Source organism: Acanthochromis polyacanthus, chromosome 4, assembly GCF_021347895.1.
Source record: "Acanthochromis polyacanthus isolate Apoly-LR-REF ecotype Palm Island chromosome 4, KAUST_Apoly_ChrSc, whole genome shotgun sequence".
Lineage (NCBI taxonomy): Eukaryota > Metazoa > Chordata > Actinopteri > Pomacentridae > Acanthochromis > Acanthochromis polyacanthus.
This window is the reverse complement of record NC_067116.1, coordinates 42880689-42904218: the sequence shown is the minus strand read 5'-3', so window position 1 is coordinate 42904218 and position 23530 is coordinate 42880689. Positions and strand designations below refer to the sequence as shown.

The window sequence follows — 23530 nt, the reverse complement described above, 5'->3', positions numbered from 1 at the left end:
ACAGTAATTTTGCAATGTAACAGAGCGAGCCTCTGATTGGCTACTTCACGTTACGCAACATCCGCTCTCTGACTGTTACTGTTATGACAACAAACTATAAAAGTTGGATGAATGGCTTCGAAGAAGATGCAGCAGCGGCGGGTTTCCTCCTCTGAAGTGCCGCAGAAGTGTCTGAAATGCTCCGTACAGCTGAACATCCAGGCAGTAAGTCCGTGTGAAAGCTGTTGTTACGATGCAAAACCCAGAAACCGACCTGTTGCCGTGCTTTTTGTCAGGACAGCTAGCTAACAAGCTCACATCCACTTTCCTTACTTAATGCTAATGAACCGGCGAGTTAGCTAACGAGCTAACGCTAACTGAACATGTAGCCAGGTTGTCCCGGCGACCTGGTTTAAATATCACAGGGAGAAGTAGTGTAGTTAATGTTTACCAGTTGTCCTAAATCCTCCTCAGTATTAGAAGTAACCTTATCGGAGCCAACAGAAATAAATCTCAATAAGTACAAACCGTTGGAGATGAGGAAAACATGACATTGATCCTAAACCGTTAGACGTTTACCTGAATAGAAATACAGTTTTCCTGTCACAAGAGTTGAAAATCACACCTTCACATTGGAAATAAATGTCCTTTTATTAGGGATAGTCATGCAAAAGTTGGATTTCCCTTTTATGATGTTCCAAACCTTGTTTTGTTGATGTTGCTTTGTAAATGTTTTTTGACGCTCGGCCCTAAAGATTAAAACCTTATAGGACTCACAAGCTGCAACAATTAATATATTATCAACTATTTTCTGACTAAATTAAGATAAAAAGTAAAACTTGTCTGTTTCCTGCTTCATGAATGTCAATTTTGGTTTACTTCCCTCTCATATGATAATAAACTGAATATCTTTGGGCTGTAGACACTGATCAACATTTTCCATCGTTTTTAATATTTTATTGACCAAAACAAATAATTACTGGAGAAAATGATCAACAGATCAATTAGCAAAGAAAATGTATTTTCAAACATATATTGCTGAATTACTCTATCTTTACAACCCATAGGAATGATGTTACAACCTGCCAAACTTAATACAGACAGTTTTAAAATATGCCAATGTAAAAAAAATTAACCTTTTAATTTCTGTGTGTATTTTGTTGACTAATCCAATTTGTTATTTGGTTTATAAGAGACTATTCAACAATTTAAATGATATCTAGAGCTTTCTCCACTAAAACTAATAAACATGAGGTTTTTAAGTAATGTCGTCCCACAGCTACAATAATAAAGTCAATAAATCTGGCGGTGTATTGCATTCAATTCCTAATAAATGATGATAGAGTGTGATAATAAAGGTTTGTGGTGCTAAAATCTCAAGCTAAAGATATCAAGTTTCCCATTTAGGTCAAGGCTGATAAAAGTTTACCTACGTTTATTTCTCTGGATGGGATTCGATGGATTTCAGAGATCGTGGTTTAATACCTGCTCTTCTAGTCGCCACTGTTTAAAGTGACTCCATCCTCACTGACTTCAACACCTCTTCATGACAAATTCCGTCTGTGTGTGTCTGTTTGTCTGTTAACAGCATAACTCAAAAAGTCATGGACGGATTTTCACCAAATTTTTACAGAATGTCCGGAAGAGCAAGAGTAAGAATCGATTAGATTTTGGAGGTGATCCGAATCACTGTCTGGATCCAGGAATTTTTTGAAGGTCGAAGGACAATTGAGAGATGGGCGGCCATCTCTCACTATTTATTCCTCTATGCTAATAAGAATACAAATAATTTAATAAAGTATTACATCCTGCATTTCTACTTTTCTTCAGTATACATGATGTCTGTTTAAAATGGTTTGAACTATTCTGAAAATGTGTGTGTTTATTACAGTTTTTCACTGAAAACAGAATAAATCCCTAAGTTGAGCTCTAAATCAGCTGCATGCTGACTTGTTCCATGTTTTTGTGCAGGTCACATGCCCAGGAGTGCTGCTCACTAAGAAGAATGATATCTACCTCAGTGTGTGCATCATGGGCCAGTACAGGAAGACCCCCTGTTTGCCGCCGGTCTTCCCCTTACGCTTTCTGCACAAAATGTTTTTTGTCAAGGTGAGAATAATACAATTTATTACAGAAATAAAAGCTGTCTCTTTGGCTGGGATTGCCATCCACCTGTGGCTGTTTTGTTCAGACTCAGAAGAGAGACGGTGAGAAGGTTAGAGGCCTTATGTCCAAACCCTTCCAGCATAGCAGCATGTATCGATTCTACAGTAGATTAATCATATAAAAAGTGTCCATCCCAGCGTTATACGTATTCATTATTTTTCATTTATAGCATGAAGAATGTTAAATGTTTTAAACTTGCTTAGCTAAACACATTAACTTGGAGCATTCAGTTACAGTTATCTGATGAGTAGCGAATAGATTATTGGACTAGGTTAGATTTGATAGAAGTTTGTATTTTCATTTCTGACACAAAGCAGTTCATTCAGCAAAATTATTCGTAGAATAATACTGAAAATAATCCATCTTTAACACTCTTAACTAAAAGCAATTTCTGGCCATTTTTTGTCCCTGTCACATTTTTGGACTCTGAACTCAAGCAGTTACTTTAATTAAACCACTGATACCAAATAAACACAGAAAATGAAATTATTTTTGGCAAATGAATTCATTCTCTGCTCTTCAATTCTCAGTAATGAACATTTTATGTCTTTGATAATGGTAAATTCTGTACCCTAATGTTTATAGTAATGTTAGTCACCTTAGTAGTATCATTTGATGAACCAAACAATTAACTGTGGAAAATATTGAATAGATTAATATGAAAATAGTCCTTAGTTGCAGCCCTCTTTGAACTTCTGAACTCTCAGGCAGTTTTCACAGCAATATAAAGCGCTGCTCTTTCATGGAAACAGTCCAACCGTAAATGGAGGCTCAGAAGTATCATTTGTGTACCGTCACAAAGTTATACTGTCACAAATCACTAAAATAATGAAACAAAAAGTAGAATTTCTTATATTACAAAAGATGAAGAAAAACCCAGAATCAATTTGTGCCCACAAAGATTACCAATAATAGAAATAAAACGGTGGCTCTACATTGTGTTATCTAAAACGTTTACAAACAACAACAAACCAAGTGTCTTTTTTTTTTTTATACACAACCATGTTTCTCCATGTTCAATGTATCTTCCAACAATTTCCACCTTTATTTACTGTTTTTGAGCCATGCTGTCTTTATTTTAATGCTTAAGTAAGTCTTGTTTTGCTCTTAATTTCTCTGATTTGTTTCCTCTCTGCTGCGTCTAAACACAGCCTGCAGTTCAACCAAATAGCTCCTGAAGTTTCCCCACATTACTGTACATCACAGCTGAGTCAGGAATATTATGCAAAGACTTTATTTTTTTCAAATTTTTAATGACATGCAAAATAAAGTAATTTTCATGATTACATTTTTTTTATAATAGCAGTGGGAAGTTTAGAGGCTCTGTGTCCCAACGCTTCCAGCACAGTAGCATGTATTGATTGTACTTTGATTTACAATGTAAAAAACTGGACATCCCTATGTTTTTTTTTGTTTTGTTTTTCCATTCAAATCTTGAGCATATGTTAATCCCTTTTTGGACACGTGTACTTGGGGCGGCGCTAAGTTGAAGTCAGTCATCGAGTAGTGAAAAGATTTTGAAGCCGCTGCACTGAATTCTGAAATATTTCTTAAGATTATAACCAGCAATCCTCCGTTCTGCTGCTCATAAAAGTTGCCTTCTGTCTCTGGGGAAAATGGCAGAGTTCGACACTGACCTGTCTGCCTGATCTTGTTCTAAGTATTGATGTGCTTTGTCTGTACTCTGTCTGCTCCACCAGACTTTCCCCGGCGTTGTTGACCCTGCTGATGTAGCCGACCTCCTCGAAGGTAAACGGCCGTCTGGGATTTGCTTCCTCATCTCTTAGTCCCGAATCCTGTCCTGTGCAAGCTTATAGGCTATTAGCCGAGATAGCGATCATTAGCTCACAGTCTGTTTATGCTTTCCTTCCTTTTAGCTGACACCACGTCTTTTGAGCTGATTCAGTCGGTGCCTCCAGGTATGCTTTCTGATGATGCCATCTGGGCACGTTAAGTCCCTACTGTATCCAGTCATTACGCTGCAGAAACAGCATCTCTAACGTGGATTGTGTGCCCCTGTTTTCTGTCTGTTTGTGGTTTTTAGAAGGTGAAATCTTAGCCACAATGAAGGAAAGCAGCAGAAATTTCCTGTATCCCGGTCCCACACTGAGCTCCAGAGAAGGAGCTGCAGAGAGAGAGATGCTGATGAAAAGATCCTCCTCCTTCCCCGTAAGCTGCATTCCATTTATTCCTTTCATGTCTTTCCTAATCCTCTTTCCAACACCTGCACCCGTAATTATCAGACTTCTAGGAATTAGACTGAAGAATGCTCTAAAGAGTCGACGTAGGAGTGAAAAAGCTTTACTGAGTGTGTGACACATTTATCAAGTGACTTACTGCCACTTAGAGGAAAATGTGAAGCGTCTTTGATTGATCATGTGTATGATGAGAAGAGGAACATCCAGTCAGAGCTACAGATTTCTTCCACATCTGCTGCATTGTGTTTACCAATAGTTCTTGCATTATAATATATGCCCCCTTTTATACACTTTGCCCTTTTGCTTTTTTCATTAAAGGTTTTCTTAAAATCATCTTATTCCTTGCTGACTCACAGTATCAATTCTTTATTAAACCTATATGAGGTTTACACCAAGAGGTTTGTGGAATGCGCAACAACCTAAAGTATTTCTAATGTATAATAGGAGAATTTATTAACACATAAATGAGACGGTATGCCGGATGCATGGGATGTAAATGCAAGCAGATCAGTCCGAGATCTGGTCTTTGGTACATAAATTCAAAAGGTAGTATGACATCTTGGCAAATATTCATATAAAAATGCAATATCTCACATGTTGTTGATCATAATCAGTGATTTTTCTTGTACCAGCTCACAGAAAACAGGTTTTCTTTATAAAATCTCAAATATCTCCTGTCTGTGCAGTCAGAAGAGACTTGAATGTGTTTTTTTAAAAATTCTATTTAATTTTTTTGATCTAGTATAGTAGCTTTTCTGCACGTCCATGCATTTTTAGAACTGTTTTCTTACCCACCTCACGTCAGCTCAGTGTAAGTTATGTGTGTTTCGGGATATGTAAATTACTGCTGCAACGCTCCACTTTAGTATTTTAAAAGTAGAGCGCAGGGCTTTTACAAATATACGAAGGTCTGTTACAATCAAGTTCACACAGTTCTGAATAAGCCAATCAATGGCACGTATATCTCTCTGTATTTCACAGTTTACCGGATTTTTAAATCTGCGTTATGTCCCAACATTCACACACTCGCTCGTCATTATATCATCATTTTGCTGATCTTTAAGATAGGAGCGGCATGTTGCTATGTCAAAGTGAAGGATTTTTAGCTTCATCTTTCACTAAAATGTTACTTTTAGCCGTTTGACAAATACAAAGCTAGATGTAAAGGTTCCTGATAACAAATTCAAATACTGCTGGATTAGCTAAAGGATGGAGGATGTTCCTGTCAGCTGTTGCTTTTAAACAGAACTCACATGTCACAGAGACCCCACATCGTGCTCACCGTGCGATCCAGCTTGATCGACACCAGTATTACACGTGTCATTCTTTACCTGCACCCGATTGTTGCTTCCTCAAAGCGAGTCTCCTCCTAATCTCGGTGGCTCTGCACATGACAGACAGGTACACTACCGAGATAACCGATTCAGAAGCGCTGCCTTGTCTTAGACGGTTGCTATTTTCTTCAGAGAAGATGGCATTTTCCTTATGCAGCTGTCAGCTATCATCGCTACACAGACAAGAAAAATAAACTGAGGACTTCCTGTCTTTTCAGTCATGCCTCATCCTGTATCTTTTATGTTTCGTGTTTTTTCTCCTCCTCATCTTATATCATCTCCTTCTCCGTCTGCCTCCTCCCGCTTTCATTCCTCCATCTCCACACGTCTGCTGGTTGCTTTTTTCCCCATCCTCCCCTTGTCCTCGGAGGCACTAACTGGCATATTTAAATGTCTTTAAACACCACTCCCCTCACCGTTGCTTTTATGTGTTTGTGTTTGAGGCCTTACATAGCAATTTAGATGTCTCTCTCCAAATGCCGTATTATTTAAACATCACTGGAGCCCTTTTCTCCTTTTTTCTGCAATTTGTTTTTCTCCGACCACGCATAGATTGAAGATTTGTGGTTGTAAATTGGCATTGCGAGCAGCGCTGTTATCTGTCCTTTTGTCTTCGTCTCCCAGTTAAAGGTGTTGTGTTTGTTCTATTGTCCCTCTCCCTCTAGGGAATCTCCCCAAAAGTGGAGTTTACCACAACATCAGTCATAGAGGAGAGTGATGGAGGAGACAGCTGGACCGCCTCGCCTGTAAGTGTGTCCTTTTATTGCATCTTTAGATCCGCGCATACCCGCACAAACACACGCCGTATATATCCAATTTCTTTTCATCTGCGTTATCATTGATCTGCAAAGCACTTTGTAAGAGGTGTGACAGCCTGAACACGGCTACATACTCGGCATCGCTGTGCAAGTGTTGACCACGGCCACAACGGTAAAGATTGATCTCTAGAGGGCTCTAATGAGTGGTATCGCTCGCCATCGCATTTGTCTGTTTCCAGCGTACATGCCCACCTTCTATTGTTGCCATGGCTACTGCATCTATCTATCCATACTGGCAGTGTTTCAAGGGTATCTGTTCTCTCCTTGTGAATGTAATTACGGGGAGGCAGATCTGTGATGCTGATAGCGAGGCTTCTCTCACATGTCTGACTAGCAGGGAGTTTTCACACAACCAGTCATTCAGTCATTTTTAAACCGTCCAGGTGGCGGCTCACCTGTATCTCTAATACCTGTTGACAGGTAATTGTGCTCAAGTCTATATTGTCTCTTTTTTCCCCCAAGAATCTCAATCTGTCTGACTGAATTTTCTTACTGTTTTCATTTGTCCGTGCATTGCTTTCTGAGTTTTGTTCCCTGAATGTTGCAGTCTTTCAGTCTAGAGCTGAAACAGTTTAATTAATCTATTGATACAAAATAAATATATATAATGAAGCTATTTTGACAAATTAATTCATTGTCTTCCCTCATATTTTCACTTGTGAGGATTCTTTGTCCTTTGTAATGGTAAGTTATACACCTTCATATTTAATGGTGATGTTAATCACTTTGGAATATATCAGAAGTTTCATTTTATGAACCAAACAATTCATTTTAGGAAAGGAACTTGTAGACTGATATGGAAACAATCCTCAGTTGCTGCCCTTCTTTACCATTCTGAGCTCATTTTTCACTGCACTGTCAAGTCCTGCACCTCTATGGAAACTAGGGCTGGACCCGAATATCCTGAATATCCGAATATTCGTTCTCTACGGCGGTAGCCGGATATTAATTTTGGTATCCGAATATTCAGTGGAAAGAATATGCAGCGTTACTGTCTTCCTTCGGCCCACATCGGCTCATATCGGCTCATCTCATCCTGTGATCACATAAACATACACACATATGTCTATGTGATCACCCCTTCCTCCCCCCAGACGAAAATATTCAGAGCTCGTCTCTTCCCTTCGCCTTCGGCCCACTTCGGCTCATCCCGTCGTGTTCGGCTCATCTCGGCTCCTCCGTTCGTGTTTCTTGCCACCACCCGAATGGTCGAGTTGCTGCCGACTCTTTTTCATTTCATTTCATTTATTAATTTCAGGCTCACGACCATTTTTGGTTTGGAGCACAAACATTTACGTAACAAAACAAAACAAAACATGGCAAAGTATATTACTTTAACAGAGGTAGGACATTTTTCAAAAAGGCACCGAGCCTACAGATATTTGTATTTTCGTTCTGCATTAGATATATAAATTTAAACATAGAAGGATGCCTTACATAAAAATTAGGTAGGTATTGTGTCCTGTAACGCACAACATCGGGGTTCACACATTCAAACACTAAATGAAATTCATCTCCAAATTTTCTTTCATCACAAAGGTTACACAAACGAAATTTTTTATCTATTCCTTTATAACGTCCAACAATTTTTTGAAGTCTGTTGTTACCGATTCTTAATTTGCAAATGGCTTGCCTATAGTGTCCGTTCTCACACAGTAGATGTTTCTCCAACTTAAACACCGCTTTGAAAGACACATACACATCACAGGAAGACATGACGTCACGCTTCACTTCGTTGCATAAACACAAGACAAGATGCTGAAGACCTCCGCTGTTTGGGAGTTCTTCAGTTTAACTGTAGACAAAATGAAGGCAAAATTTGGACCCGGGAGAACAGACAAACGGATCCGAATATTCGGGCCGTCTCTGCCGCCCGCCCCCGGAAGTTACGGGGCAGAACGAATATTCGGATATTCGTCTTTAATAGGGCCCGAATATTCGGAGACCAGAAACCACTATTCGGGCCAGCCCTAATGGAAACCACACAACCATAGATAGAAATGTCTTTTGTTAACTGTGACAAAATTGTAATGCCATTACTTCTTAAAAAGAAAATGAAGGCGGAATTTCTTTGATTACTTATTTCACAAAAATTAGAAAATTGTAGAATATGCACATCTTACCCACGGGTGTTAACAATACTGGACAAAAAATGATAACTTATTTAATTAGTTATATTTTTTCACACTACTCTGCACATCATCTATACAGCGATATTTCACCATGCTGAATGTATCTTTCAACAACTTGCTGGTACCTTGCTGCTGTTTTTGAGCCATGCTGTATTTATTTTATTGCTCTCACATGTCTAATTTTTCCCTCAGTCACTCCACTTTATTTCCATACTTGTCCCCTCTCTGCTTTGCGTAAACACTGCCTTCAGTTCAGCCAAAAAGTTCCCAGATTTCTGCCACGTGACTTTTAATTACAGCACACGGTTTAGTTTTACAGAATTTTTAAATAAGACATGAAGAATACAGTAATTTGGGTGAAATATCACAATTTTAAGTTCAGTTTTGGTTGTTTTTTTTTACCAGTTATGTATGAGTAGTTGAAGTAAAATTGGAAAATCCAGTGATACTTTGTGTTTTTACATTTTCAAGCATATTTTCTTGTTTTAAACTGCATATCATACAAGCAAACTGGTGTTTTTTGGGGTTAAGTATCATCTACTACTGCATGAATTATCTGCTGTACAATAACAGTTAAAAAGCCTTAAAATGAAAGTATCATCTTTATCTTGATAGCTCTCTGTGAATCTAAATATCCAGTAGTGTGTGCACCAGGTTTTTCAGCAGATGGATACTGAGAGGACAGAAAAATGCTCCAGTGGTGGACTGAAGAAAAGTGTTACTTAGAAAAACAGGATATCTTTCATAAACCGTACAGTTAGAAACATGTGATCCATCACACAGCAGTTGGCATGTTGTGCCAAAAACACCACCATGCATTTCCCAGGTGTGGTCACCTAAGCTCAGCTATTTGTTTAAATGGGATGTCAGTGACAGCGAAGCAGATTGTCAGTGTTCTCGCAGCCCCTCGGGGGGATGTCTGGATCAGAGCACCGCTGTGGCTGTCAGACTGTAGAATTTCTCCATTTTCTCTCTCCTAATGGCTCCTCAGCATAGGCATTTCCCTGTCTGCCTGCACACCCGGCTGACAAACCATGTCCTGTTCTAATGGAGATTTAGACGGATAGCAACTTCTACAAAGCCTCTGAAACTCTAGTGATCAATACGCGCTCAGTCTTTACCTGTATACTGAGTCTTTTATGCCCATTTTATGTGTAATATATAATCAGGTGTTATAGTTTTTGCTTAAACATATTTGTATTTCAAATTCAAGCTGTTTAGGCTGCATTGCTTTGCTCAAGCCGATGTCAGGATGTCAGTCTGTCCACCAGACTGAAAAATCTCAACAAATCCTCAATGAATCGCAACGAAATTTTTTGGTGATCCCTGATTTTTGCTTTAGAGCCATTATGAGGCTCATGTATGCTGTTTGAAATGAAATGTCTCAAAAATCAGAGGCACCAAGGGCTACATCCACTCCTGAGATCTCACTGGCCACCCCAGATCTGACAGGTCAGGTTTTATTACCTGCACGTCCCATGTCCAAGTTTCATTGATGTCAGTTGGCTGTGCATCCAGCCCATAAACATCACAGAGAATACTAAAGACAGTTTGTGCCTTTAGTTGACAGAGGAACACACAAGACCTTAAAATGTTGGCAGCAGCTGAAGTTTAGTGTGTTGCTTCCAGCTGTTTGTAGGAATTTTTCCTCTGAGTTTATTAAATACACTACTGTTAAAAAGCTTGGGGTCATTTGGAACTGTCCTTATTTTGGGGGGAAAAAAGCGCTTTTTTTCAGTGACGATAACATTAAATTAATCATAAAACCAGTCTAGACATTGTTAATGTCGTAAATGACTATTCTAGCTGGAAATTTTTAATGGAATATCTCCATAGGGGTACAGAGGAACATTTCCAGCAACCATCACTCCTGTGTTCTAATGCTACATTGTGTTAGCTAATGGTGCTGAAAGGCTCATTGATGATTAGAAAGCCCTTGTGCAGTTATGTTAGCACATGGGTAAAAGTGGGAGTTTTCATGGAAAACATGGAATTGTCTGGGTGACCCCAAACTTTTGAACGGAAGTATACCTGCAGCATCAAACAGCAGCAAGATTCATACAAGCATCTAGGCGTCTAAGAGAGCTGTACTCAATTAGTTACTTCTAATTATAACTGATCCCTGACTTGACGTCGGGATCGATCAGGATTGAACCTGAAATAGCACTGTGTATTTTTCTTCCCTTCAGACAGGTGAGTTACAGTTAATCAGCTGCATTTAAATCATTTCTTACACAGTTGAATCCTGAGCTCTATCACAGCTAGATATTATGTTATTGTAAAAGTCTGCTCCTTTGACTAAAGTCAGAGATTTTTCCATTTCACAGCAGGATAATTGCAGCAGTGGCATTATTGTGTGCATAGTCGCATTATAGAACATGACCTCTCTGACCATTAAAATAAGGCAACAGGCGCCGCATAGCAATGAAAACACATTTTATTGCACTATATGTGGCTGTAGTTTCATAAATTATCTTCACACACAGACAGAATTTTAAATGTTGAAGGCTTCATATCTTAACTGTGGGCGAACCTTTTCTCCTTAAATACATGCTGGTGTTGTGGTAGCATGTGCAGGTCAGATTATTATTATTAATTATAAAATAAGAAACCAAACTATATCAATTTACTTTCATATTGATAATTTTCAGCTATCCTTTATACTACAATAGAAAAATAAAACTCCTGAAAGGCAGGTGTGGTTTTTGGCCTTCATGGCACCCCAAGGTTTTCAGTGGCCCAATCTGACCAACAAAATTAATCATCTCTGGAGTCTCCCCTGCTCAACATTTATCCAGTAAATTGTGATTACATGTGGTCCACACACGTGTCTTTGTCCAGATAAATAAAGTGCGTCCTTTGAACCTTGAATTTTTTAACTAGCACCGTTTTCTGCCCTACACTGTGGTTTCCCTCCCATCGGCCTCAGTGGTACTTCCTGTAGAGCCATGTTTTCATTTACACCTGCCAGGTGCCAGCATGTTAGTGTTGTCACCATCAGCTTTGTGGACGTATTAGCGTGCTGAAGTTAGCATGTAGCTTTACACAGCCACTAGCACATTAACCTTGTTATTATTTATCAGCATCCCCGGCTTTGTCGATCAGTGTCTTTATCACACAAAGCCAACAGTGGAAATCACAGCTAATCGCATCAGACAACGCCTTCGCCACTCAGCTGGTGCCGGGAAAAATGACTCACTCTCAGCGTCCGTCCGTCCACCCGCGAAGAAGAGAGAGAAGGAAGCCAGAGATGGTGGGGGATCTGGAGAGGAGAGCACACTCGTCTTAATTCCATTAAATCAGATCTTTCTCAAATGGCAGCCTCGATGTGGATTTATTCATAATTTAGTTTCTCTTAAAAATAGTTTTAATGTTGTGTGATTTCCCTAATTAGCATTTAGATTATCTTTGTTTTACAGCCAGGCAATGCCTCTTTATCATATTAGACTGGAGATGGCCATCAAATGCAATTAACATTTTATCTTAACTTATTTATCCCCGGTTGGCATTACCTGCAGGAAGTGGGATATTGCATCGGAGAATGATGTTAGTGGCCATTAGAGTTATTGAAGTAATTCTGCAGAGGTTGTCTCCATGGCAGGTTTCCGACTGCAAGAGCCGCTGTTGTTGTAACACTTAAGCTGAATGATTTAGCTAATGGTTTAATAGTTTCGTCCTGCGAGAGCAAGTCCGTGTCGAGAGCCACAGCAGCTGCTTAAATGGCAAAAATGGAGCAAATTGGGGTTTGCAGAGAAATGTAAACAGCTCAAATGTTGCGTCACCTTAGAATAGAATCATGAGTCTAATGTGTGAGAACAATATTAACATTTTTCTTGTTTTCTCTCTCATTTCTTGTTTTCGCTTTCCAGAATTCTCTTTCTCCAGTGAGGCCATCTTCAACCCCAGCAGAAAAGTCTTCCAGTGGGCATTTTTCCAAAACAGATAATTTGAACCGTGCCTCTGTGAGAGGTGGGAAGGAAAAGCTAAATGTTGACACTGGAACTGCAAACTCTGCAACATCCAGACGCCGTCCCGTTTCATCCTCATCTGGCTGCAGCCCTCAGAAAAGCAAGAAGGAAAGAAAACACACTGCGACCAGACTTTCTGTGGACTCTGGCTACCAGCAGCCCACAGTTTCCTCCAGGACACGAGCCCTGTCGCCTTACACCCACCGCAAGATGTGCCAGCTTTCTGAGGACGCCAGGCAGAGGCTCCACCACCTCCATCTGGGGCCTCACCGCTTCAGGAAGGAGACCGAGAGCCAGCCGCCCTTCCTGGTTCGTAGCATTAACTCCATTCCTCATAAGTGAAGACGGCTTACTCCATAATGGCACGGCGGTTTGTTTAATGCCAACAAAACATGTGTTCAGTGCACAGGGGTGTGTAAGATTAATGGGAGCTGATGTAGTTCAAACCTCAGTGGGAGCTTCCCAAAAAATTCAGCTTAATCTAGTGGGCAGATTAAGTCGAGGGGGCATAATAAGAGAGCAGCGTTAATCTTTTTACCTGAGCCGTTAATGGATTTTGACGTCATCAAAGTGTTTCGCTACGTGTGCGCGGAATACGGCCGATTATCCTCACTGAGGGACTCGAGCAGGCTTTAATGTTCCAGCCTGGGACACGGTTAGCACTTTTGTTGCAGCTGTATCACTGCTTTTAGATCTACATTTAAAAAGAAGAGATTTTGCAGAGCGTATACAGTCGACTGGATGAAAACAACACAGCCTCTGGTCGTCTGCACCTCCTTCCCTCTGTTTCTTCATTTACATCAAATCCAATCCGGAGGTATAAATATCCGAATCCACTTGCACGCTGTTATTAAAAGGAATGATTAGATAGTGCGTTTGTTTTTTGGATTTTTTTTGGTCTAACGCTCACACAAGCTGAATTTCCTCGCCACAACACAATGGGCGTTTCATTAAAGACACGAGCATGCTTTCCCGCTTCTGGATTTCCTAGGGGAATCTTCTTTTGACAATTAACCCTGGTAATTGAGAGTCAAGCTGCAATTAACAAATAGATACCTAATGAAGTAGTTTAGCCCCACGGTGAATGCATTATCAGCGCACGTTTCAGAGCCTCGGCTGCTGGTTTGTGTGTAGAAGGACGCACGTTCCTTTAAATAATCTAACCCGTGTTCTCTGTGTTGTTCCGTCTTTGTTTTCTTGAAGCCTGATTGTGATCCTCTCTGGGAAATGACTCTGATGACAGACAAATAGCTAAACAGTGAGCTTTTACTTTATTCCGCACAAACTGAAACAAATGAGCGAGTGTGATTAATGTGCTCCGTTGTTTATTTCATTTACGCCGTGTAGCCGGCAAAACATTTGTTTTCGTCGTGGCATTTCTTGTTTGATGAATTGTGGGATTGATTAATGCGCCGATTTAAGGACGCTGTTGAAAAGTTAAGATAAAAAAAACTCCTCACTTTGAGTCAGTGCAGGTGTTTGATTTTAGATGTAGAATAAATCAAACTTTAACACTAAGTTAATTACTGTGTTTAACAGCGGATGTTTTATGTTGTGTGCTGTGACAGGTCTCCCGTTGCAGTAACGTCTCCTGGATGGAAACGCCGTCTTCCTCTGCAGGAAATACTAGTTTACATCGACGCTCCGCCAGCTTCTCTGCCGATCACACAGGTAGACATCACAAACATACAACACGTGATACATGTGCTACGACACACCCACAGCTGATGTATTTGTTGTAGAAATAACTTGTGGTGAGTTTGGGGGCTGCACAGTGGCTTGGTGGTTAGTACACCTGTGATCCTTCTGCATGGAGTTTGCATGTTCTCCCTGTCCATGCGTGGGTTCTCTCCAGGTTCTCCGGCTTCCTCCCACGGTCTAAAGACATGTTCAGGTTAATTGCTAACTCTAAATTGTCTGTAGGTGTGAATGTGAGTGCGACTGTCTGTCTCTATAGGAAACACCTATCCAGGGTGTCCCCTGCCTTCGCTCTAAGTCACCTGAGATAGACTCACTATCCTAATGAGGATTAAGCCATGTATAGATAATGAATGAATGGATGTTTGGGCAAAATCCTCAGCCAGTTGAGTTCTCTACACAAATTGTAGTCGTCTGCATTTGTAAACCGTGCTTCCATATAATTGTCAAGTAAATTTGCAGTGAAATGTCACAACAGAAAAGAGAGAAGGAAAAAGCAAATTAGACTCATTTCTATTATCTCCTTTGGAACGTATAAACTAGGCTGTAGAGTGTCGTCAGAAAGTGGCAGTAAAAACAACACGGCTGTAATAAAGAGAGTAGAAGAAGCAAAAACAAAACCAGTGTTTGGCACTGGCTAAATAAAACATGAATAAAAAAAAGAAACTAATTTGAAGGATCTATGAGAAGAAGATGGAGAGAGGTCTTTATAAATATTTTCAATTGGGCAAGTTAAAGTAAACTGTTCATGTCACCTTGGACTAGCCTAGCCGCGCTAGACCCATGTTTCTGACGGCACAAGGGTCTAGGGCCGCTCGACAGGGAGGGAGGCGGGCTAAAAGGTTGTCTTTCAAATCACTCTGCAGCAATTGGGTAGGTACACAACCAATCAGCGCAACGAATAGGCTGACGTAGTTCCTAGAGCGCCGGCGGATTGTGGCTAAGTCCCATTAGCTTCCCAACCAGCGGAGCCAACTGGTATATTAAGGATTTGCCATATCCCATCGTCATAAGTCCAAATACGTCTTTCTTCTCAATGAAACACTTCAGTGCCGTCCTTTGTTTATCTTTCAAGTTGAATTTTAGCTTCAAATCTTTAAGGGCTGTGGCCAAAGTCGAGTCGAAAGATAACTGTTTATTGTGCGCCGGTTGTTTCTGTCAGAATCGTCGCGCCTCTGTCATCACTTAGTTACGCCCGCCTTCTGACTCTACACTTCATGGTGATTGGTCCGGCCAGTTTTAGGAGAATCCAGCCTCGAGCCTTATGGAGGGTAACTAGACCCACCCTGGCAGAGAATTAAATTCGTTGCCGTGGGTTGTCTAGCGCGGCTAGGCTAACCTTGGACAACAATTACAGCGAATTAGACCTTTGTCTGATTCCTCACAAGATGTCGATCAGTCTTGTAAGGTAAATGTTCACTACATCAAAACTTATTTAGAAAAGTTCTTTCCTTCTCCCGTCATGCACATTTTTTTTCCCCAAGTTAAAAACTACCTCAAGTGAGTGTTAAAACTTGGGGAGGTTTGATTTTTGCAGTTTCCTTTAACTGTGTCCAATGCGATACTTCAAAATGCGCATAAACATACATAATGGAAGCACAGCTGTAGACTCTATATAAAAGATGGATGTAGCAACCATGACATCACCTGTTGCTTTGTGGACTGCTGCTAAGCAAGTTTAAGTCTTGTTTGCTCAGTAAAATCTGGATCTTACAGGCGAAGAATAGAAACCTGAGGTGAGCTCTGCCCTTCAACATCCTCTGCTTTATGTTCTCTTTTACGTTCAGTGGGACCAAAATTTACTAAATTAAAATCGTGCTTTATTTTAAAAGTCTTGCAGCCAGCAATTAAGATCATAAACCCACATGGAAAATCTTTACGGAGATAACAAATCAAGTTAAAAGTAGGGTCATTATCTCAAAGGCATCTATGCAATCCCCCTTCTTTTTGCAATCAGGGGTGTCTCCCCCCTGCTGTCTGTTAGGAAGAATACAGCTTTAAGGCTACATCCGTCTCTTTTATCGATATATGGAGGAAGTGTCTCTACTGTCTGTTTTTGTCTAATGTCTTTATCTTAATGATAAGTTAATGTAGCAGCTGTCCAGAACAAATGTACAGGGGGTCCTCGATTTATGACGTCCTCGACCTACGACGTTTTGTCGTTGCGTTGAAACTGGTGATGTGGAACTAGTTGGCGATCAGAGCGGATGAATACGTTGTCATGCGGTGCTGTAAGACGGCTTTGTTTACATTCGTCAGTTGTTTGCCACCTTGGATCATGCTACATTCGCTAACTTTTTGCCCTTCGTTATGGCTCCCAAGTGCAAGTCAGACTCTTCTGATGCTTCAGAGAAAAGGAAAGCCATGTAGATGGAAGTGAAATTGGATGTAATAAAATGCTCCGACTTAGGGCGTAAATCGACTTGCGTCAGTCTGTAGGAATGGAACTTTGACTTAAGTCGAGGACCCCACTTCTTGTTTGTTGTGCTTTTCAGGAGGTGTGACTGAAAGATAAGAATGGTTTCACAATTCTTATGTTTAGTCATTTCCAGTTTCATTAGTTAGTCAATTAGTTGCAAACTATTACACACACGTGCAGATGTATACATGCTGCTTTATTGTGTTTTAGACAAAAAAAACAGTTTTTCTTATTTAGAGGAAAACCTGTGAGATGTTATGTGGATCAAAAGCTGCTCTGTTGTGTCTTTTTCAATAGAAATCTTAACTTCTCTTTGGCCTTGTAGATTCTTCCCTCCACGGGAGTTACAGACCAAGAACAACCAGAGTAAGTCCTAATTCTAATATTTTAAACTGGAAAATACAGTGAGCTTCTGTTTTGATACTACAGGGCATTAGTGCAGTAGAGATAAATGTTCTGATTTGGTGTAGATTGTTTACAGTGGGCTTCACAGTGCAGTTGTGGTTAGCACTTTCGCCTTGCAGCAAGAAGATCCCCGGTTCAAATCCCGGCCTGGGCCTGGGATCTTTCTGCATGGAGTTTGCATGTTCTCCCTGTGCATGCGTGGGTTTTCTCCAGATACTCCGGCTTCCTCCCACAGTCCAAAAATATGCTGAGGTTAATTGGTTACTCTAAATTGCCCGTAGGTGTGATTGTGTGTCTGTATATGTAGCCCTGTGACAGACTGGTGACCTGTCCAGGGTGTCCCCTGCCTTCACCCGAGTCAGCTGGGATAGACTCCAGCACCCCCCGCGACCCTCATGAGGATAAAGCGGTGTATAGAGGATGGATGGACGTTTTTACAGTATTACAAAATATTTAAATGCATTCAAATCAGATGGGACAAAAAATTATTTTATCTTTCTTTGAGTCATGTTTTGGAGTATACGTGTGTCCTCCCAGTAAAACCATATTCATAAATAATAATCTTTGTCTTTCATACCAAAGACACAGTTACTATCCTTGATATTGTGGTAAACGCTAGAAGATGAGCCTAAAAATGAGACCTTTCATTTGCTGTAACCGGCTTTAACCGACTGCTTCTCCCACATGCTGATATAAAAGTTTACCTAGAATGCACAGTTTTCTCTGGTGAATTATCAGAAAACAGAAACCTGTGATTGTTTCTGTGACTCCATGTCACAGACAATAAATTGGTGCAGTTTTGTTGCTGAAACTATGATATTGATCGGAAGAATTGTGCTGAACAGAAATAAGATTTTTCCTTTAGATTGGTACACCTGGAGTGGATATAAAATTGATCCTGCTGCAGTTTTTAGAAGAACTCAAATGTGTTTTTCAGCCACTAAACTAGGATGTGTCTATATGCTGTAGCTGCAAGGGTTAAAAAATGATGGGAGAAATAGCTTTTGACCCACTCCTATGTTCCTCAAGGGTCTGTACGTCTGAAAATATTTATAGTATGAAGGTAAAATGTTGCATGGCTTCATTAAATATACTGAAGTTATTCTAAATGAAAATCAGCTGAGGTCAGGCTCATTGATTTTTCATGGAATGTGTCACTCTTGGATATAAAATGTTTCACAGAACAGAATTCATGACTAAAAAAAAACCCTTATCTTCCTTCTCAACTCTGTTTCCTTGTGACCTTTTCTAGGTGGAATCGGGTTCTGTGAAGGTTCAGTCGCCTCTGGAGACCCCGGCTAAACACGAACCGAAGATCAAAAGCCCTGCGAGGGGTTCTGCCTCGGCTCAGTCCAGCCCGGTGCTGTCACACTCCAGAAGTCCTCTGAATGTCAGCGGCCATTCCCTCAGAGAAAGGTAAAACTCTTTCCTTTAAAATATTCCACGTTTCGTCCCATGTTTGTAAAACGAACAGGTGCTTCCACATCAAAACCACTTTTCCTCATCCTTGTTTTAATCCCTGAAGAATCAAAACTCCAGTTCTGCTGGACAAATTGCAGACTGCTATAATTTGTGTCTTTTATATTTTAGTCTCCATTAATGAGTAAAAAAAAAATAGTTTACAAAGTTGCAACCCATCCAAAACCTTTTTAACTATTCAGAAGTAGGTGGAGGTTCATTCGTGTTGAAGCTTATTCTACATTCACAACAAAAAAAATACAGAACTGGTGTAGCAATCCTAAAACTTGATCTTCCTTTCTAATTACTTGTTGGAAAGCCCCGCATGCAGCGCTCCAGGATTAGGCCCTAAACCAGGTGAGCAAGGCCGACTGATGTTTCTCGATAAAATATTAGAAATAAGCTAAAAGCACGCTTGCTTGCTTGTGTCATATCTTCAGATATTCATCAGCGACACACTGTCAGGATCACCTCTGAGCCCCGAGTTTGGCTTCTCTCGCTGCTAAACAATCTGATTGTCCACATACCTGCGCCCAAAGCAGCAGCAAGCATAATCCTCTTTTTTTTTTTTTTTTGTGGTGTTTGCCCTGAATTTATCCTGATCCATCTGTGTACACGGTTTGTGTTTGCTCAAAAGATCTTAAAAGCAAAAGAGACACCTGTACGAGTTTCCGATCACAGTGTACAGCAAATATATGGAAATCCCACGAGGTGTTAGTCAAACGCTGCTGCTGCTGGGTGTGTGTGTTTGTGTGTGTGTGTACATACACATCCAATCTTTAATTTTGATCACACTCGACAGGCAGGATGAATTCCCCTCCACCTTTTAAATTACAGAAGCTGATGTCTTGTCATGTTTGTTCATTACGGAGGGAGAAGGCAGAGAGAAGGGAAAACAAAGAGGGAAATGGTATTGATTTGTGTTTCAGCTTGAGACTGATGCATTTGACCCGATGCACACTTTAATACATTCAGAGAGACCTTGTCATCGATCACGGCAGCTGCGAGTTGAACACGCCGATGTTCCGTTTTGTTTGTTTGTTTGTTTGCGCTTCCCTTTCCCCTTCGTTTTTCTGCTCAGTCCATAAGTAAACATTAGAATCAATGGACAATCTTAAACTGCAAAGTAAATTGCAGGAAATGAATGATACTTTTCCCTCAATTGGAAACGCGACAGGGTTTGCTGGGTGGGAGATTAGAGTGGGCCTTTGTAGATTCCCTCCAACAGGGAGAGGGGCACGTCTTACCACGGATCTTTGATCTATAAAGAAAATGACAGATGCCCGTGGCAACGTTTGCCCCCTAAGCCCCGAAGTCTCAGTCTATTCATGTCTCTGGATGATTTGTCCTTGATGACTTTTTGAAGCAGGTAGTGAGTTTATCTGATTACAGATGAAAAGCTTCTGTTCCCAGACTGCGAGCTCGGCCAAGACAGCCGTCCTGTCAGTCATCGCCCCTCCGCTACAGCAAATAGACGTGGATGAGAAGCAATACCGGAATTTATTTTTGTCATCGCGATTGGTTATTTCACAGCTGCCTGTGGCCAACCCGCAGACGCATTTATACAGTACTGATGAAGCACATTTGTGCCTCCAGTCCGAACACACGGTTGGCCCTGTCAATTGTGAAATTACTTTTTCTGAAAAAGAATTTGAATGTAAAGGAGCCAATTTCAAAACCAATGTTTAGATGGAGGAAGCAGTGTCAGTTTTAAATGTCGCACCGTTCAGAAGAGTGTCTCACATCTTATGTTGGGTTGCAGCACAGACTAGTGGACTGAGGGAATAATGACAGAAGCTCCTGTAAAAACAATACAAGTTAGGATAGAGATCAACCAGTCGTTTTTTAATCCTTGAAGCTACTTTTTGAGTTAAGAATCCCAAACCTTTTCTGATTCCTGCTTCTTCAACGTGGGTTTTATTCTGTGTTTTCTTTTTGTTTTTGTTTTTTGTGACTAGGAAAGTTGATTAAACATAAGTAAAGTGTGAAATGGGTACTTTTTAAAATACTTTCTCGCTCTGGTATGCTTTTTTACACGTTTGTAATTGTACATAGTAGTTTAACACTTGACTTCCTCCTGGTTTGAATGCATGTGTGTTTTATTTTCTGTAACACTTAAAAGTCAGATCCCTTGTATTTGTTGACCTACTTGGCCCACAAGCCGATTCTAATTCTGATTAATGAACCCTTTAAACAGAGCAAAGTCTATTTTGCGTAAATTTTAAAGTTAGAAGAGCAAAAATTAAGATTCAAGTTTGAAAAATTAAGAAGAACCTATATAACAAACTATTTTAATTGTTGTAACACTTCAGATTTATCCTGTCGTGTCCTACAATACTAAGCTTTATATCAACCTCACTTGACGCAGGTATCTCTAACTGAAAACTCAGGTAATATTGTTGGTTACAGGGTTGTAATCTGCCATTTCTTTGTGATTTTGTTCCTCAGGTTTCAGACCAGTCAGCCCAGTCCGTCCTACTGGGAGCAGATCCACAGTCGAGTCCAGAGGATCCTGCAGACCCACAAAACCAAGTGGGATGAACAAATGAGCTTTGACCTTTAACCTGCCGTTCTGATCACAAAGTGACCAAATATTTAGGAGTTTTCACTGTTAAACCAGCTGCACTAATAGTCTTTTACCTTCAGTATTCCATTTGTATCGAGGCTACAGACATTAACACGCCTTAACCTCGAGATTTTATCGCTCTGTGAGTGGAACCGGCTCACACATGTGTCTTAATTTATCTCCCTTTCATGTTCATGTAAATCTCAAACCTCCCCATCGTGCGCTGAGCAGCGTCAGCCGCCGTCGCTCTTTGAAAAGGCAGGAAATTTGCAGGGGTTACATTCAAAAGCGTAGCAGCAGCAGCAGCTTCCCTCCCACCCATCAGCTGGGCTGTATTTTAAAATGCCCCGATGGCGAAACCAAACAGAGACGTCGTCTAATTTCTCCAAAGCTGTGTGTGAAATTGGCTCGGGTATAAAGAGCCAGTTTTTTTCTTAAAGTGTGTGTGTGGGAAGGAGACGTAGTGGATGTAAGCTGCAGCTGTTAAGGGCTCATCTCTCACAACACAAAGGAGAGACAAGAAGGTAGCCAAGAGCCACTGCTGGGAGCCAGGAGCTACAAGAGACTGAGGAGATTTGAGGGAGAGGAGGAACAAAAGTAATCCTGAATGAAAGAGCAGGAGACACAAAGAGATTTAGCCCTAACAGGAACCAAAAGACAGTTTCACAGAGACCTCTTCTGTGCTGAAAATCAGAACTACGTGTGGTGTTTGTGCCACTGAGGTCCTCTATGTGATCATTCTGCCACAGCAGCAGTCAAACCTTTCATCATGGCTAATAAAACGAAGCGCAGCAGCGTTATGAGCTCTCCTCACAAATTAATACTGAATCACACTAAATGTAGGCGATGTTTTGTGTTTTGCAGCCGGGAACACAGTAAATCATCACCTTTTATTTGACTGAAGTGTTACTCTCTGGCTATATGTGCAGCAATTATCTAATTAATGATCAAATGAAATTCTTCTCATATTGTGCTCAGAGACAGAGGAAATATATCTTCTTTTTAATAAATCAGACGCACATCTGTATCCTGACGCCTCATTTCCACAGTTCTGTGTTCAAATCAACCAGATCCATTCATTCCTATGATCTCTGATACGTTTGCGACACTCCTGCTTCTGTTTACTTCGTTTTTCAGTCTCGAATTTCCCTTGAGTATTTTGAAAACTTTAACTTTTGCCGTGGACTGGACTGTGTATGACAGAAAGTTGGATAAATTAAGTAGCTAACAGGCTATTTGGTTGTTTGAATATGTTGACAGTCAAATCATCTGCATGTGTAATTGGAAAATAAGCTAGTTTAGCCCATGCTAGCTTATTTTGCCACATGTGGAGCTGGTTTAGTGTAATGTATTGTGACAGGACGATATGTTTAACTAAACCGGCTCCACATGTGGCAGAATAACCTCCTCACATGTATTATTGGTTCTGTTTTAGTGTCAGTAATGCTTTGTGCACATATTCTGTAAAAACTGGTAACCTCTGACTATCCTTTCATCTGTAATCAAATCCTTTTCCTTGCATTAAACACCACAAGACACAGTCTGAGTATTCCACACGTTGACAAACTATGTGGAAATGAGGTGTTAACTTCAATTTGTAATGTTTTGTCTGCCACTCATATTTACAGCTGCTAATGTTTCACTGTGCGAAGTTTTGTGTTCTTTTTAGTCACATCATCTGATGATTTAATCATGCTGTAGGAGGAGCTTTTATTTAAATTATGACCAGTTGGATTTTACACAAACAGTGTGAGACAAAAATATTTCAATGTTCAATTGATCCCATTTAATTTTTATAGTATAAATTCCAGGTTCATTTGAGTTAATAAAAAGGTCAAGTTAAAGTTGTAAATATAAGCATGTACATCATATTTACTATACAAAGTAATGACTGTTTATTACTAAATCACGCCGACTCTGATCATCTGTTTCACACAATCAGCTTCCTGATGTTCACACACTCATTCAGTCTTTATAAATGAAGAGTCTTGAACAAGCAGCATCCAGCAAAGCTTTGTGTAAATGTTTTAACTTCCAAAATACAAATCAGGCTCTGATCTTGTTGAAAAACTGAATATTAGTATTTATGAGAATCCTCTCAGAGTCATCAGTGTTCGTCGTGTCAAGTCATTATATTCACTTCCTGTGGAATTTGCTCTTCCTTCTGTTCCTCTTGCCGGCTCCCTGTGCTGCTTTCTCTGCCAAAATGTGTTGGTATCGCTTCTTGTTGTTGCTGAAAAAAAAGAAAAAATGATGTATTTAATGTTTGTGTGTGTTTTTTCCTAAAGGGATCCATCAGCAATAAATAGAAAAAAGAATGTGACCTCTAACTGTCTGAAACCTACACTTTGGGCAAAAATTTTTAAAGAAACTTCAAGTTTCTGTTCAC

General features: G+C 40.3%; 2 protein-coding genes across 3 annotated transcripts in view; one reads left to right on the top strand and one right to left on the bottom strand.

The window, feature by feature from the left end:
* Nucleotides 1-52: 52 nt before the first annotated feature.
* spata6 (spermatogenesis associated 6) overlaps nucleotides 53-23530 on the top strand; it is a 36984-nt gene continuing 13506 nt past the window's right edge. The window contains exons 1-11 of one of the 2 annotated variants that reach the window (XM_051947392.1): nucleotides 55-204; nucleotides 1951-2088; nucleotides 3846-3894; nucleotides 4023-4064; nucleotides 4190-4314; nucleotides 6343-6423; nucleotides 12497-12904; nucleotides 14164-14266; nucleotides 17038-17078; nucleotides 18370-18533; nucleotides 21024-22974. In XM_051947392.1, coding sequence (XP_051803352.1) covers nucleotides 112-204; nucleotides 1951-2088; nucleotides 3846-3894; nucleotides 4023-4064; nucleotides 4190-4314; nucleotides 6343-6423; nucleotides 12497-12904; nucleotides 14164-14266; nucleotides 17038-17078; nucleotides 18370-18533; nucleotides 21024-21138 — 1359 coding nt within the window. In that variant the 5' untranslated portion in view covers nucleotides 55-111 and the 3' untranslated portion in view covers nucleotides 21139-22974. Of the gene's footprint in view, nucleotides 205-1950; nucleotides 2089-3845; nucleotides 3895-4022; nucleotides 4065-4189; nucleotides 4315-6342; nucleotides 6424-12496; nucleotides 12905-14163; nucleotides 14267-17037; nucleotides 17079-18369; nucleotides 18534-21023; nucleotides 22975-23530 lie in introns of those variants that run through there. The other variant, XM_051947393.1, reaches the window with a different exon arrangement.
* The window catches only part of dnttip2 (deoxynucleotidyltransferase, terminal, interacting protein 2), a 26640-nt gene continuing 26012 nt past the window's right edge, over nucleotides 22903-23530 (bottom strand). The window contains exon 7 of the mRNA XM_022200636.2: nucleotides 22903-23374. Coding sequence (XP_022056328.2) covers nucleotides 23278-23374 — 97 coding nt within the window. The 3' untranslated portion in view covers nucleotides 22903-23277. The remainder of the gene's footprint in view (nucleotides 23375-23530) is intronic.